The sequence below is a fragment of the Macrosteles quadrilineatus genome, unplaced genomic scaffold, assembly GCF_028750875.1.
Source record: "Macrosteles quadrilineatus isolate MER2022 unplaced genomic scaffold, UCM_ALF_1.0 Scaffold_7__1_contigs__length_78375512, whole genome shotgun sequence".
Lineage (NCBI taxonomy): Eukaryota > Metazoa > Arthropoda > Insecta > Hemiptera > Cicadellidae > Macrosteles > Macrosteles quadrilineatus.
In genome coordinates this window covers 77,763,165-77,779,109 of record NW_026542600.1, presented here as the reverse complement: position 1 = coordinate 77,779,109, position 15,945 = coordinate 77,763,165, and the positions used below count along the sequence as shown (strand labels likewise).

The 15,945-nt window shown below is 34.1% G+C and overlaps 1 protein-coding gene across 1 annotated transcript in view; it reads right to left on the bottom strand.

The window, feature by feature from the left end:
* Nucleotides 1–2,209: 2,209 nt before the first annotated feature.
* Nucleotides 2,210–15,945, bottom strand: part of LOC128998126 (uncharacterized) — a 50,353-nt gene continuing 36,617 nt past the window's right edge. The window contains exons 28-37 of the mRNA XM_054424125.1: nucleotides 15,760–15,885; nucleotides 12,114–12,155; nucleotides 11,630–11,764; nucleotides 9,343–9,387; nucleotides 8,904–9,029; nucleotides 5,224–5,268; nucleotides 4,831–4,956; nucleotides 4,355–4,399; nucleotides 3,664–3,789; nucleotides 2,210–2,334 (exon numbers count right to left, since the gene is read on the bottom strand). Of these exons, the coding sequence (XP_054280100.1) occupies nucleotides 2,267–2,334; nucleotides 3,664–3,789; nucleotides 4,355–4,399; nucleotides 4,831–4,956; nucleotides 5,224–5,268; nucleotides 8,904–9,029; nucleotides 9,343–9,387; nucleotides 11,630–11,764; nucleotides 12,114–12,155; nucleotides 15,760–15,885 (884 nt within the window). The 3' untranslated portion in view covers nucleotides 2,210–2,266. The remainder of the gene's footprint in view (nucleotides 2,335–3,663; nucleotides 3,790–4,354; nucleotides 4,400–4,830; nucleotides 4,957–5,223; nucleotides 5,269–8,903; nucleotides 9,030–9,342; nucleotides 9,388–11,629; nucleotides 11,765–12,113; nucleotides 12,156–15,759; nucleotides 15,886–15,945) is intronic.

Below are 15,945 nucleotides of genomic sequence, written 5' to 3'. Positions count from 1 at the left end.
GCAGTGGTTTAGTTAGTGATTTGATAATTTTGTCTATTAAGATTGTGTTAGTGTACATTATTTTTCCTATAGGAGATAGAACCAGTTATTAGCAACCTCAACTCCCTTCCATCGGATGATAGACCCAATTTTATATAATTTCCTTTTTCCGTATGGTAAAAAGAGTCTTTAACATGAACAAAGCAGATGAACAAGAAACAAACATTTCGCAAAATCTGTTGGGTGACCTGTTGCCAATGATTGGAAATGTTGTATTCAACGAGTTCATCGTCTACATTTTGTAAGAATTAAGAATTAATGAAGCTGAATGTTTAAGATGTTAATAACTTCAATCTATATATCTTTATTCTTTGGTAGCTGAATTTGTGTCAAACCTCAAGGGGTTTTTTTTATTGTCCTACCATACTATACTATCTTTTTAGATTTTACCATCTATATATTTTAAGTCTTAATTATCAGACTGCAGGCAGCAGGTCGATGTTGCGGGTATTTCGTCGAATGAGAGTGAGGTATTTTGAGGGGTGCCCCAGGGCTCGGTGTTAGGCCCTGTTCTTTGCCTTATAATGATTAACGATTTAGATACATGTATGTCCAGTACCTCTGTGATTTATGCGGATGACTCTACTTTCTTAAATAAATAGTCAAGGCACCTTTAGTAAACTCATGGAGCTGTCCGAACTTTCCCTCAATGAAGCTAGAAAGTGGTTCAGTGTCAATGGGGTTTTTATGAACCCTGAAAAGACTCAAACTATTGTTCTTAGGTTAGGTCGCATACCTGAGGAAGAAAAGAATTTGTCGTCAAGTGTAAATTTATCAGGCATAGATTTGGATATTTTTTTTAAGCTGGCCAACCCATTTATGTAACTTAAGTAAGAAATTGTCAAGTATTTTGCTTTTTTCCAAAGTGTGTTAAAGTATGGTCTGTTGCTGTGGGGTAACTCTACCCACATTCTAATTATTTTAAAGCTAAAAAAGGCTGTAAGACTGTTGACCAATTCAGGGTTTAGGGACCATTGTAAACCTCCTTTTAAACCAAAATGTATCCTGACAACTGCATTTTTGTATAGGTTAGAGTGTTTTATTTTTGTAAAACAAAACCCTCATATTTTTAAGCACTAGAAATAATTTTCACTCATATTGCACAAGGGGAAGAACTGCTTGGATAGGCCCTACACCAGACTAACAACAGTACAGCAAAGTTTTGCTAGTATATCCATTAAAATAGTAAATTGCTTTGCAAGTGAAACACTTGACATTCCTTGGACTCAGCTAAAACAAATAATGATAGTTTGGCTTGCCAACCACCCTTTTTACAGTTTAAATGTTTTTTTTTACATAACACAATTAATTGTAGTAGTAAAATTGTTATCAAGTTCTTAGGTAGTGCCTCGCCAACTGTTTACCCAGTCTTTCAAACACTTTGTTTAAGCACCTCACTTTTTGTTACTGTATATAGTTTAGTTTCTGTGTTTTTCAAATTATGTTAGTTAATTTATTTTCTTGTTATCATTGTTATATTAAGTGTAGGTTCTCCTGTGCTATTCTGGCTAAGTCAGTGAAATTAGATTTATTTGTAAGTTACCTGTGTCAATCTTGAGGTTTTTTAATGGCTGTGTTTAGTAATATAATAACTAATTAATAATCTAAGGCCCTTTTTGACGTCATTATCATTGTTGACAAGATCTATTGTAACTTTGTTATTTAATGACCAATAAAGATTTATGATTATGATTTATCCCACCATACATCCTAGTCGCTAGGTTCTAGTCCAGAACTGTTTTACACATTATTTCAGGCTAGACCTACAGGGTCACAGCATTATCTCATGGCATTATCTCATTGGTGATTGGCGGGATTTGAACCCGGGACCTTGGGCATTGAAGCCCGAAGCTCTACCACTAGACCAGCTTGCTCATCTAAACCTCACGAGTAAATGTCGATTTTGACGGGTTTCACCTAGTTTATTTGATTTAGCACTGTCACTGTTACACCGTGAATTTAATAAAAAACTACTTACTGTATTAGTGATAATTTCTTATTGTAGCAGTAATACTAAAGTATTTTGTATACCTATAGGAACGTTTTTAATTTAATGTATTGAATGAAGTTCACCCAGTAAAAGGTAAGCATACTCTTCATTTGAAAACCTTTATTGGTACTTGATAAGGTGTTTTTCAATGGAAAAATGGTTAAAATGATACAAAAAGAATTATTCTAAAGTTATGTAATCAGAATTAATTCATTCATAGATTAAATGGAGATACAACTAGGGTTTTCGACAGTTGACACACAGCTCCCAAGGAAAACACTCTCCCTGATGTATTACATTATAATCTGAAACAAATTGTTATTCTTAGAAAACGGTTTACATACTACGAGGGCTATCCAGAAAGTAGATAACGTTTTTATCTGTATCCGCTAGGGACGGGGCTAGCGCGACCATCTTGGTGTTAGTTCGTTATGCAGCTCAATCGGCATCTAGCCGTGCTAGTAAGAGGTTTCTGCTGTACTCCGTTGAGTTACTGTGACAGTTTAAAATGTCTGTGTTAATTGAAAATGCAACTGTGAAGTGCATGCAGTTATAAGGTTTTTTACTGCAAAAAACTGTAAACCGATAGAAATCTATCGGCAACTTTGTGAAGTTTATGGGGAAAACATTATTACTGAAGGTGAAGTTCATCAGAGGGTCATAACATTTAAAAATGGCCGAACTAACGTTCACGAGTAAGAGCGAAGTGGAAGACCCAGTATTGTGACTGACAAAAAAGTCGATAACGATGTCTGTATAACTCGAAAGTTCGCAATAACAGAACTCTCTGTGGGTTTTCCACAAATTTAGCGAAGTTTGTTGCACGAGATCATAACCGAAAAGCTTGGTTACCAAACTGTAACTAAAGAGTGTATTCATTATTTTTTGCACGCACTTCACAGTTTGCGGCATTTTCAATAAACACAGAAATTTTAAACTGTCACAGTAACTCAACAGAGTACAGCAGAAACCTCTTACTAGCACCACTAGACACCAACTGAGCTGCATAACGAACTAACACCAAGATGGTCGCGCTAGCCCCGCCCCTAGCGGATACAGACAAAAACGTAATCTACTTTCCAGATAGCCCTCGAAAACTTCATATCTGATGATAAGTAATGTATCAAACTGTAAAGTATTGAGTGGTGCATGTTGGGTTTGTTTGAGTTTTTTGCCGAAGCTATCTCGACACCTAGAAGAATCGGTCCACCCAGATTATTTAAGTTATTTCAGTTTATCAGCACAATTCGGTGTTGACCGAACAAGTCTTATATGTCATCCTGAAATGTACTGGCTGTGCTTTGAAATGCTGTGGAAGTAAATCTCTGAAGAGCGGTGGCAGTCATTGTATGGCACATCTGAGAAACATTAAATTGACACTTTACCAGTAACAGAAGGGGAATAGTTACAAGACTATAGCCACAAGACTACTTCTCTCAACTTATCATAAATATTAACCTCTGCACTTTAATGCATAATTAAAAAGTGGAACTGCAGTAGAAGTTTGTTGGGTGACGGAACTATTGACTCTTCTTCAGCTTAAAGTTCTGAAGTTCAAGTTTATTCATGGTTATTAATTATATAAGTTTTGTCAAAATGTTATTAAAAGAAAGTTACTTGCCATTTTAACTTACCCTTATAATAGCAGCTGTTATCTTTGTCCATGAGACAGAAGTTTGCATAAGTTTTGTATTTTTTTTCTGGACTCTTAGTGCAGATAGGTGAATATATTGGTTTGCAGAATCGGTTACATTTGTGTCCTAGAGATCAGACATGATGGTTAAAACGGCATAATTTGTCACTAGAGCAACATTTTTTTCATAAAAGCACAAGTGTAAACCCTGAGGTTGGAAAATAAACATAGGTTAAAAAGCCTCTTTTGCATTAAGTGATAAAACAATATGTTCTATTTTTCACACAATTAATTACAATAACTTTGTTTACTTCCTACTTGTCTTTCTTCTTGTCATTGCTATTTTAATCAGATGTGATAGAAGCTTACTTCTTTGGTATACAGTATATTACTTTTAGGTCAGACCGTTGACTGTTGATACAACTGGAAATTACATTCCAATGTAAAAGTTGTCACCAGTTTTGAAATCAAAATCGTCACAGTTGATGTGAGCCATCGACAGGTTGTGCCGATGTAAATTATTAATTTATATCGAATACATGAAATTGTTTACCAAGTGAAACAGTTGGAATTCCTTTATTTTCAGCTATATCAACACTGTTAAGACCCATCAACTATGTCAGCAACCACATGACGTAAATTTAATAGACTCATGGATCTAATTTTTGTAACAGACTTATTTCATTACGAACCTGTTTCAACAGGAGTACATTTTCTTTTATGAATCACTCTGTAATCTGAAAAAAGAAACACAAATCTTTGACATTGGAAAAGTAGGGAGATAATTCATTAAGCAAAATTCTCATCAGTATCATTAGTTCAAAAATAATATGTTCACCATTGCAGCGGTTAAAACAGCTCATTCATTCAAAAAGTAAAGTCATTAATAAACATGTAGTATTTTTTAAGCGTTCGGTCTAAATAAAAACAGAGACTTTATCAAACAATATACTTTGTCTGTTGTACTCAGTAAAATTCTCATACAACCCAAAAAGTTTCGCAATAAACTTACGACTCGTATAATTACTGAAATTGAGCTATGAAACCAAAGCCTAATACTGTAACTTGTACATACAAAAGTTGTAAGTTACAACTTCATTGAGGTAAGGTTTATTTGACCTCTCAATAATATATATTTTTTTACTTTTGACCGAGAATAGAAACTCACCTGAATGAGTGCAGTGATTTTCACGATCCATGAAGCATTCATTGGCAAACGTTTTGTGGCCTTTGATTTTGCTGTATCCACAAAGTCCAGTGTAGTGGAGAGGACAATTGTGGCGACAGGCACCTCCTAAAGAAGGAACATTTTGTGATACTTGACAAACTCAAAGTACAATATGACCCAAAAATTGATTAATCAAGAAGCTGTGGCAAACAATTTGTCTCTTGAAGGTATGAAATAGCATGTTTGATGTAATGATAAGTTAAAAGGATAGTTCAACATTTATTTATCAAATATTTCAAATTCTTGAGATTTGATGTTTTGCATTATATCAACACCACACAAAAATTATTTTTTTTTAATTTAAAAATAAGACAAAGACAATCCATTACTCACCAAGTTCTTTATGTGTACATTTGCCCACATGTGCCAGTGAGTAGTCTGGAAAATATAAATAATTAATTTATATCAATAACTACTAACTAGGTACAGTAGGGTATTCACTCACAATTTTTTATATAACATGTAGAGAAAACTAAAAAAAAATGGAATTTGAGATTATTTGTGTGGCTAGAGAGATAGCAAGTAATAAATGGAATGCTTTACACTGATTTTCATAGGAGTACAGGGCCGTAGCCAGGGGGGGTGGCGGGGGGTCAGGGGGGGGTCGTTTGCCCCGGGCAGCAAGTTTTGGGGGGCGGCAACATTTAGGTTGCTATGTAATTTTTTAACCGTACTATCAAAAAAGTTTATTTAGCATTAAAGTGTTCAAGCCAAAACAAAGGAAAAGGCTCTTAAGAAAATATTTATATGAACGTGGTGGGGAGGTTCAGGAATGGGAGCGGCGGACATGACTGCTCAAGGTCAAAGTCGTTTCTCGTATTTACTTTTGTAAAAAGTGGAGTGCCGCCGCCCGTGCCATCGTACCCCTGATCCCCTCTCCGCTCCTTGTTGACATTTATATTTATATAAATTATTTTTCTTAAATTGCTTTTATTTCTATCTGAAATTGTCAACTTTTCTAAGCGATCAATAGCAGAGGGGAACCCAGGAACTTGTTCAGAAAAGGACGCTCTTACATTTTTCCACATATCAACAAAATAGTTATGAACTTTATAAGTGTTCAAATTAGCCATATTTTTAAGGTGATACCGATGTCCCTGTGATGGCGAAAAGAAGTTGAAGATTTTGCTGCGATCACGGGTGACGTTAATAATGTTCCCGTGATAGCAAGAGATGATCATGAATCACGTTTCAGTCTCGATTGCGGGTGGCATTAACAATTGTACCATAATAGCGGGAGGTGTTAACAATTTTACCGCAATCGCAAGCAATTCTTTTGCTTTTGCATCTCTTTTCCCCCCGCACCCCCTGGCTGGATCAGCCACTGATCATTAGACAAGATGATCAAAGACTCAGCAATTATCAGCAAGTATCATCTCAATTAATCATGTAAGAGAGACAACAATTCCATTTTCTGACATAATATTTGCAGCTAAAAATTAAGATAAAATAAAATTTAATTAATTTTTAAACTTATTGAGTGACTTCATGTGTTGAGCGCTATATGTTCTCGGCAATTCGATAACCAAATTAAAGAAATTTTTTAGTATTTACAGGTTTAATAGTTACGTAATAATATACAAATTTTTAAAAATTATTTCATTTTTAATCATGTAATATAAAAGAATCATTAAACCTTAGGGCCAGTTATTAAAAAAAAGTTAATGTGCCTCGTGTTTAGACTGACTGTAAACTACCATTGGCAATTTAAAAAATCCACAGTTGCAGAGGGGAAAGGGCGGCAAATTTAGGATTTGCTTTCCCAAGAAAAATGTGTATGTAAAATTGTCATATAGAAACCACAAGAGCTGTAAGATTAAAATTTCTGTCTTATTTCGTGTTTAACTATCAAATAAACTTCAAACCAAACAGTATTTATGTAGAAGGTAGATGGTAGATCTTTAAATATTGGATAAAACAACAAATTTAAGTAACACTAAAAGAACTGGTTCAACAATCTGACACATACTTTCTCCCATTGGCTTGTCAAAAACAAAAGCAATTAATTATAAAGTGAATAATTATAATAAGTGGAAATTATAATTATAAAGTATACAATTACAAAGTGCAAGCAGTGGGAGTAACTATAAGTGTATGGTTTTTCATCGGTAAAATCACAAAAGTTGCAATATCTTTGGAACCATAATTTTTGCAGTATTAGGTAGTGTACCATTTGGTTTAGAGTTAAAAGGACCATAACATACTAAATTTTAATCACTATCGTCAAACCGTTTCTGTAAAATCTGAGTTTTTCCGTTATTCTATCTGGAAAAATCACAATTAAAATCTAAATGGAAAAAACGCCTGGCGATACCATTGACTGCCTACACACACACACAAACCAAATTTTTCATCAAAACCGGACCACCTAGGTGTAGTCTGTAGCTCTGTAGGCTACAGCCTACCTATTTCCCCAAAATGTTAGATGCCCGTAACTTTAAAATTAAGCCTTTTCCACTTTTAACGCTATTGTTCATAATGTACTGAAAAAGTTAAAACCTTTAGGCATATGTAATTCAATATAAAATAACTTTTGAAAACATAAGTTAGATAGCCTATTGTAATTAATTAAGGATGTACTAGGCCTGTAGCAGTTATCCTACTTTTTTATGATTTTGAAGATCTCTTAAGTCACAAGGACGATCATAACAAACCCTTTAACTTATATTTCTTATTCATATTTCTGTATTTATGAACTTAAGCTATTTATGAACTCAGCGATTTCACATTAAATCGAGGCAACCTTAAAACAAAATTTTTGATAAAGGCGTTTGCCCCAAAAGTTCAGAAGGAAAAGAGTGCTTAGGATTGCCTAATTTATAGCTAATTAAACCGATAACCAAGTTTAAAAAAAATCAAAAGAGTAGCTTAAGTTCATAATAACCCATATTTCTTTAATTTATGGAAACATCAAAAACTCATGCGTAGTAAAATAGGACTATTCTACAAAATATTACAAAGATTCCTTTTCACCCCAGTCTTGTCTTAAATGACGCGATAAGTTAGATTTAGTGGAAAATAGATTTACAAACTAAAAATTCCAAATTCTTGTTCGACATATCGACTACAAGCATAATTACTACAAACGCTAGTGAAAGAGAAACACTTCACGATGCTAAACTAGAAATATGAGAAAGGCAGGCAGGCTGATTCCCGAGTCACAAGTAATGAAGGGACTATTTATCAGGATTCAGGAACGGTTCCATCCAATCTGTTCCAAAGAGTGACACTTAGCGCAAATGTAACAGTTGTAGTTCCAAAAAAAGGTAGGATTATTACTGCGGCGAGACGGTCGTTTTATTTTTACATGTTTTTATAGAGGCTGGCAGCCTCTTTTAACCTAACATTTGCGCGTCCACATAGGCCTCAGGCGTGTGCGTAGAACTTATCCAGCAAAGCAAGGGGTGAGCCGGTACAGTAAAAGCGTGAACTGTACTGATGAAAAGTAGTGGCAGGTACTAGGATCTGAACCTGCGACATCGTTGCCTTGAGTCTGAAGTCCGAGTCACTACTGACTGAGCCACCGTCTCACCGATTCTTTGCGTTACTTAACTTGGACGTTTATTTTTTCGTCAATTGTAAAGTTTTAAAAACGGAAAACTGAAAGGTTTCAATGAACAAAACTTCTGAATATTGTGCATATGTGGCTCAAACGTCGTCTTTCTACTTCCCTCTCAATAGAGACATGTAATGGAATCACTAAAGACCAAGGGTTTTGAATTTTAGTGATCTATATCTAAGTAAGTTGCGTATCAACACTGATTTTGTGAGTCAGTTGGTAGCAAGATGGACTAGGTATAAATGCAAGGCAATTGTGGTTTTGAATCCCAATACTGGCCTCAATATTTATCAGTACTGACTTGTTCCTTGTTCTGCTCAAAACATTCTAGACACAGGCCCGAGGCCCATGGGGACGGACAAATGCAAAGCCACCAACCTCTTTAAACATCTTTTGTTGCTGCTACTTGGACTCTCTGTATATCCCTAGTCTTATCTTATCACAAGTAAGCTACCTGCTCCATCACATTTGTTGGCAACTTCCAGTTCACACAAGCAAGGGAAAGTCCTATAGCCCTCTTTCACATTAACACCACACACAGGCTTGTAGTCATACGGGCACTTGCGGTAACACTTGCGACCTAAAACAGTCATTTACTTCTTTACAAAAAACTCAAGCATGAATAAAAAAGATTGAAAATAACTTTATAAAACTCGTTTTAGTATAGGTTTTCTGTCAAAATATTTATCAAGGTTCAAGTGCAATTTACCAATGGTAAACCTTTCCAAATATTTCATAGAACCATTCTGATATCTCTGTGGTTTTAAAAATGATTTAGATCTTTTATTTGTAATAGATATTTATATTTTAATTATTTACCTAGTTCAGAGGAGCTGAAGACTCTAGAAACTACAGACATTCTTAACATATTTTCATAAGTTACATAAACATACCTATTTCTTCTTTAGTGCATTTTCCTTTGTGAACAAACACATAATCTGAAAGCAAGAGGAAATAATAAATACTAGCAGTAATAGGCTACATTGAGAACACTTCCTATTTAAATTTCATTTCTCCTGCACCTTAATACATTAATAAAATAAATTGGCTTGTCCCTTGCTTTGTTTAAGTCTGCTATAATGAAAAGTTATATATTTAAGCAGTATGTGCTCAACTCTTGAGCTTAGTTATTCTGAATTTGAACAAGACCTACAGGTAAATTTTTTAAGATAGGTATGGTAACAAATATGAGAGCCGAAAAAAAGAAAAATTATAGATTTAAGACTTGAGACAAACTGATTTTTTTTAAAGTTAAATATAATTTTATGTCACAAAATGTCAACTAATACATAGTTACATAGCCAATAATTTCCACTGGCAGACTTAAATGATTCATTATATAAAAGAATGCCTTAAAACAGAGTATTTAATGTCTGCCTAGTTTAAAACGTTCACTGCAGCTGCGTGATGGCTGGCCGCTGCCGTGAGCGCGAACAGCTAATGCCCTGCATGGATGAGTGCACGAAAATGATTGAATTTAGTTCCATTAAATATGAGAGGCATGTTATAGCATGTACTGCATCCCAGTCGTCGTGGACGTCGCTTTACAAAAACCCAATAGATAGCAGCACAAAACAAAACTGCTAGCCGGCCCTCAGTATTGATTGCCAAATGGAGGGAAAAAGTAGGGGCAAAGTACCCGGATACACCATCAAAACATACCGCAAAACAGGGATTAAGCACAATTTTTACATTCCATCCACAATGCAACAGTACATTCAGTATCATTATTCTATTCCATGTCATTGAATGTCTAACATGCTACCATAGACGCAAAGATGAACAACGTCAACAAATACGAAAATAAAGGCCTGTGGAAAATATGAATATAGTAAACCTTCGATAGTTTGACACTCGATAGTTCGACACGGGCTGAGCTATTTTGTCAAGTGATATTTAATGGTTACTATTGAGATGTGAGCTGACTTGAACATTAATTTGTCATTTATTGTTGAGTTGAGAATTAACTAATGAACAGTGAAATATAATGTCTCCGTTTGTTGGGATTGATAATCATAGAAATTATTTATAATTTGATTAATTTTCTTTTAAAATATAACAATTTGTACTATAACTTTATAAATAAAATATTAAAATATAAAATATTAAAATATGTACAGTGAAATTGTTAAGCTTTTTTAGTATTTAATAAATTTGCGTAATTTCTATATAAGACTTGTGTTTTTACTTTCCTGTATATTAAACTCCATTTACTCCATATAGTTTGACATTTCGATAGTTTGATATCAGTCACAGAAAACATACTACTATAACCCAGAATGCCAACCGCATGGTAAAAAGCATTAAGTGTTTTGAGAGAGCTTTGCCTGTCAATCGTAGGCAGCGCCACCAGCGTTGCTATGCTAAGTGCATGGCAACGCTGGTGGCGCTGCCTACGATTGACAGGCAAAGCTCTCTCAAAACACTTAATGCTTTTTACCACGCGGTTGGCATTCTGGGTTATAGTATTATGTTTTCTGTGCTTAAGTCCACAAAGTGTCGAGCTATCGAGGTTCTACTGTATTGGTGGTAACCTCGACCAACGCGAAATTAAAAACCCACTACCCTAACATGCATGCTAAGGCACAATATGCGTTTCCTTCTCAATAGCTAGACGAAATATGATCGCATTACAATGTCCATGACAAATGTCTACGATTGGAGACATGCGCCTCTGGGCGGGGATTCTGTCGCCAATCGAAGACATTCCGCAGTAAACGTGTTAAATACTAAAGTTTTTTTTGTAAAGTAGAGCTGAAAGTTAGTAGAATCTACTAGATTGTGAGGAAAATCACAAAAGGATGGTTTAGATAATGGAAAATAGTTTTTCTGAGAAGCTGACATATTGAAGTCGGCTTTAATATTGAAGGAAATTATCAGAGAAATCTTAACTGGAAAATTTACCTACACATAGAGAAAAAAAAAAACATAGTAACTTGGGTTTTTATCCTTTACGATGATAAGTTGTTAAATATACAGTTATATTCATAATTATGTTTTACCCTCAATTTCTTTATTTAAGTTCACAATCGCCACAGTAAATATTAAATTGGTGATATTTCTTCGGGAGGGATGTAGCTACAGATTTTATTGAGATACTGTATAGTATTTACTTGCACTATCAGCTAAAATAATTATTTCAGGATACTTTGGGTTAGATGCCCTCTAAATCTAAGTTACCTCCATAATAGCACTTATTTTCAGCCTTTAGTCGATCCTGGTTGAGGAAGGTTTTGTAGCTCTTGGTGCTACTGCTAAAGGCACAAACTGGGTTTTCTTCCTGAGAGCAGGCTAATGGGCAACCTTCCTGAGGACCTGACCAACAAATGGAGGATCAGGAAAAACAATACTTTCTAAAGCTTTAAACAACAAACGGGTGTTTCCAGAATAGTTCACAAACATTGATAATAATTAACAGGAATAAATCATACTGTTTGTGTTTTAGCATCTTGTATAGTGTTTGTTGAACTAAGAGGTAACAAACTGAGCCAAATAGGCAAGCAAAGGATGGCAATTCATGAACAACATTTTTTTTTCTTGGACAACTTTGATAAACCAGGAACCAGATGAAATTATATTAGGTTTTTATGTTAAGTTTAAGTTTAATTTAGCCTACAATTTAGGTGATAAAACAATAACAAAAGAAAAGAAAAACATATATTACCTTCAGGATATCTGCATTTCCCTTTATGAACAAAGACATAATCTGAAACAAACATTTATATCATAGATTAAGTTAACCTCTTATTAAATTAATTACCATAACATCTACTTCAACTATGTTTACTTTTAGAATTGAGGATTTTCACACTTGATTGGAAAACAAATAAAACAAATTGTTAGAAAATATTTACAGTACTGAATTAGTGATTTATTATTGAACATCATCAATAATAAAATGTTACCTTCTATGTTAGTAATAAACTGGAAACATATCCATGCAATACGAGGCACACATTTTAATTGGGTTCAAAACTTGTCTCCGAAGGATAGCGAATACCCCTTACTAAAAGCAATACATGTATTACACGTTCAACTCTGCAAATTGTTTATGGGTATAAAGAAATAAATCCTTCCTCTTTTAAAATATCTGTAATACACGGAACAAGTAAAAATAAATTAAACTTAGAATAAGGCTCATTTAATATGCAGCATATCAAAACTTTGAACAGCCATAACTATTTTCAGGATCATCCATTTTTCATTTTTATTATGTTGTTGTGTTTGTCTCATCAAACCTTTAAAATGATATGCATAGGCTAACAACCCATGCTTACATTTAAGATTTTTCACCGACTCCTCACGGGAAAATTTGGGCCGTCAATTAATGTATGTTGAAGTGCGTCAGAGGATCCTAATGGAACTTATACTACAGAAACGTTCGCATTATCAATTAGAATTTGTAATATTTTCACCACACTATGATATTTTTGGCTGTATTACATACGTTATTTGGTGGAAAATTTGGGCCGTCCCCCAGAGGAGGTGAAAAATCAGCCATATTCTAAAAAAGTAGTTTTTATACCCATGAACAATTTGCAAAGTTTCAATTGTGTAAGTGGGACCTGGAAAAAGATATTGGGTTGTTTCGGGACTTTTTGCCACCCCTGTATATATATATATATATATATATATATATATATATATATATATATATATGGTATTCAATTCATTTCTCCAAGTGGATTTTCCAAGAGGAATTCTGTATGCTTGGTACAACCATAGATTGAAAAGAAGACTGTTGAAATATTTCTTGAATTTGCGATTTTGTGGTGTTAACTAGAAGTCAGAAGAAAATCATAAATGTAAGCATAGCTTGATATGCATGTCAAATAAAAGGTCTTTATTAGTGGAATACAATACCACAAACCCAAACTGAAATGGAAAACACTGAGTCAAAAATGGGAGCCATTCAAAGATTCAAAATTTCAAATTCAACAATTCTTTCAATGGCTGCCATTTTTGACTCGGTTGTCCATTTCAGTTCGATTTTGCGGAATTGTATACTACTAACAAAGAACGTTAATTTTATGTGCATATCAACCTATCCTTACGTTTAGGTTTTCTTCTGACTCCTAGTGGTCCGTCTCCCTGAGAAGGTCACTGAATGATACATTGTTATGACTTTGTCCCAAACTTTGCAAGTCTATATTTGTAATTTTGTAACCATTCTCTTAAACAAGATTATGAAGAACCTTTCTTGTTTAAAAGTTATTGTGAACAAATTTTTGTTAATAACGTATGCTAAACCACATAGTCTTCGAAATATTTAACAAAAACCAAATAAATACAAATTTTCCAACTTTAACTCCCCCCTCTCTTCCAAACCCAATGCTCAAAATGGTGTGACTTTTTATCATACAATACGCGGACTTATTGAACACTGAACCGTTTACAGTAAAAAGTTTGCATTTTGGATGTTAAGGTTTAGGTCTAATTGCACTCTATTACATAGCCAGTGCTTTGGAATTCAGGATGTTCATCTTCTGTCACATTATTCTTAAATCGCTCAGGTGCATCTCTTCACAATATCTGATAGCTATTTCATGTTTCTGCATTGGATCCTTGATAAGTTCTTGGAAGTTATTTTCTTTGATAAAATCTTCTGTCTCCTGTCAATGCAGAAGAAGGTACTTCCGATAGCCAAGGATATAAGTAGGGACGTCATTGAGATTCTTGTCATTTTCCTATCAAGTCTGATGATGATTGGAGTGTCTAATCAAAATCGACCACCACTTACCATCCGTATTTACCGCCTGAAGTTAACAGTGTGCTTATAAGTGTAAATATATGTTTTAAGAGTCTTCATCACCCTGCGTTTTGGGGATTTGATCTTGGGGAGAATGGTTTGATGACGGGCGGGTAGCGCGGGGTCATTATGCGCGCCATTCTGAAAACATCGTAAACACACGACTACTAAAACGACACGTAGGTGGTTCATCTGCCGCCTGAGCCAAGTTTTGTAAAAGGCTAATAGCGAAGTAGTCTCCGACAACACATGTAAATTTCGTCCCCCGTTTTGGAGGCCGTTTTTTCAACAGATTTTCTTGAAATTTGGTATCAATGTAGTTGAATAGTTGTATTAGAACTATTATACCTCAAAAGGTTGAAAAAAAAAAAATTTGTTTTATCAGTGCAGTGTCTAAAAGTGACTCAATATACGTTACTTTAAGATTTTTTTGTACTTATGTTATTGATTTTCTTGTATATATCATGTATGAGGGCCCTAGAACCAACATTAATCTGTAAGGGAAAAAAGTTTTAAAATTATATCTTCACACATTCCACCCGGAGCGAGGGACGTCCAAGGCATCTTTTTATTGTTTTCACAGGGGTGAAGAAGACTCTTAAGTGTTATTAGAAGTATATTTTACCTCCCGTTAATCAATATTGTTGTACAATGTACAGTGTGCTCCTTGAAGTAAATGGTCAGAATTTTAGACAACTGCTTCTAATACCTATAAATATTACAAAGTTTTTCTTTGTATACTTTTAATATTCTTATATTTTGTACCGATGTACCACTTCTAGTTGCATTGCATGGTATCTGCTAGTGCCAGTTCTGACCATTAAACCAGTGTCTCTGATTAGAGTAAGATCTTACCAGTATTTTATTATTTAGCATAATATTTTGAAGTAACAAGAGCATATTTGATTTTATTGGGAAAGTGTATTTTGAGAAATTTGACATCTATAAAATAAATGTATCTTTGGCCTACTTTTAATTTATCTCACTTCTACTACCAGCTTAAATTAGATTCATCCTAAATTGAAGTACCTATACTACCTAATTGGCTACATGGTTTGGGGTATAATTTAGACTTTTTTTTATACTGTTTATTAAATGTTGCATTTAATACATTAGTAATAATCAAATATGTAGGATAATAAAACTTTCAACCTTTCATTTAAATATTTTTATTTTTTATTTTTAATGCATAGTATGGTAATAATTTTTTATAGTGACTCTAACAAACAGTATTTTTACTAGCCTGAATCCTTGATATCTTTAAATTTTAACATCAAAGGATTGAAGATTCATTGTTTCATGTATGTAAATGTCTCAACATTTAATGTACTTTTACTTTTTCATGTGTAAATTTTGATGTTTTTGACGTTTTACAAGCTCCGACGATGCTTATAGCATATTATATATCTTTATTTCATGGGATATCTTTATTTCGTTACATTGCAACGAAACATGTAAGCTTTCAGTAATTGAAGTTTGACGCAATTTGGACTACTGACGAAGGTAAGCCTTAGCCTAAGGATTACTAGACAGAGAACAAGTGAAAAATAATAATACTTACCACAGCCTTTGCAGGTTAGGTCTCGTATGAAGGAGCAAACATTTTCGTATGTCTTATATCCTCTAGATGAGCTGTATGCACAAACTGGGTCATATATTGACGAACACACTCTATAGCAGTCGTTTTCTAAACATACAGATATTGACTTTTTTCGTACTTTGTTAAAACAAACATTCTTGGTGATGG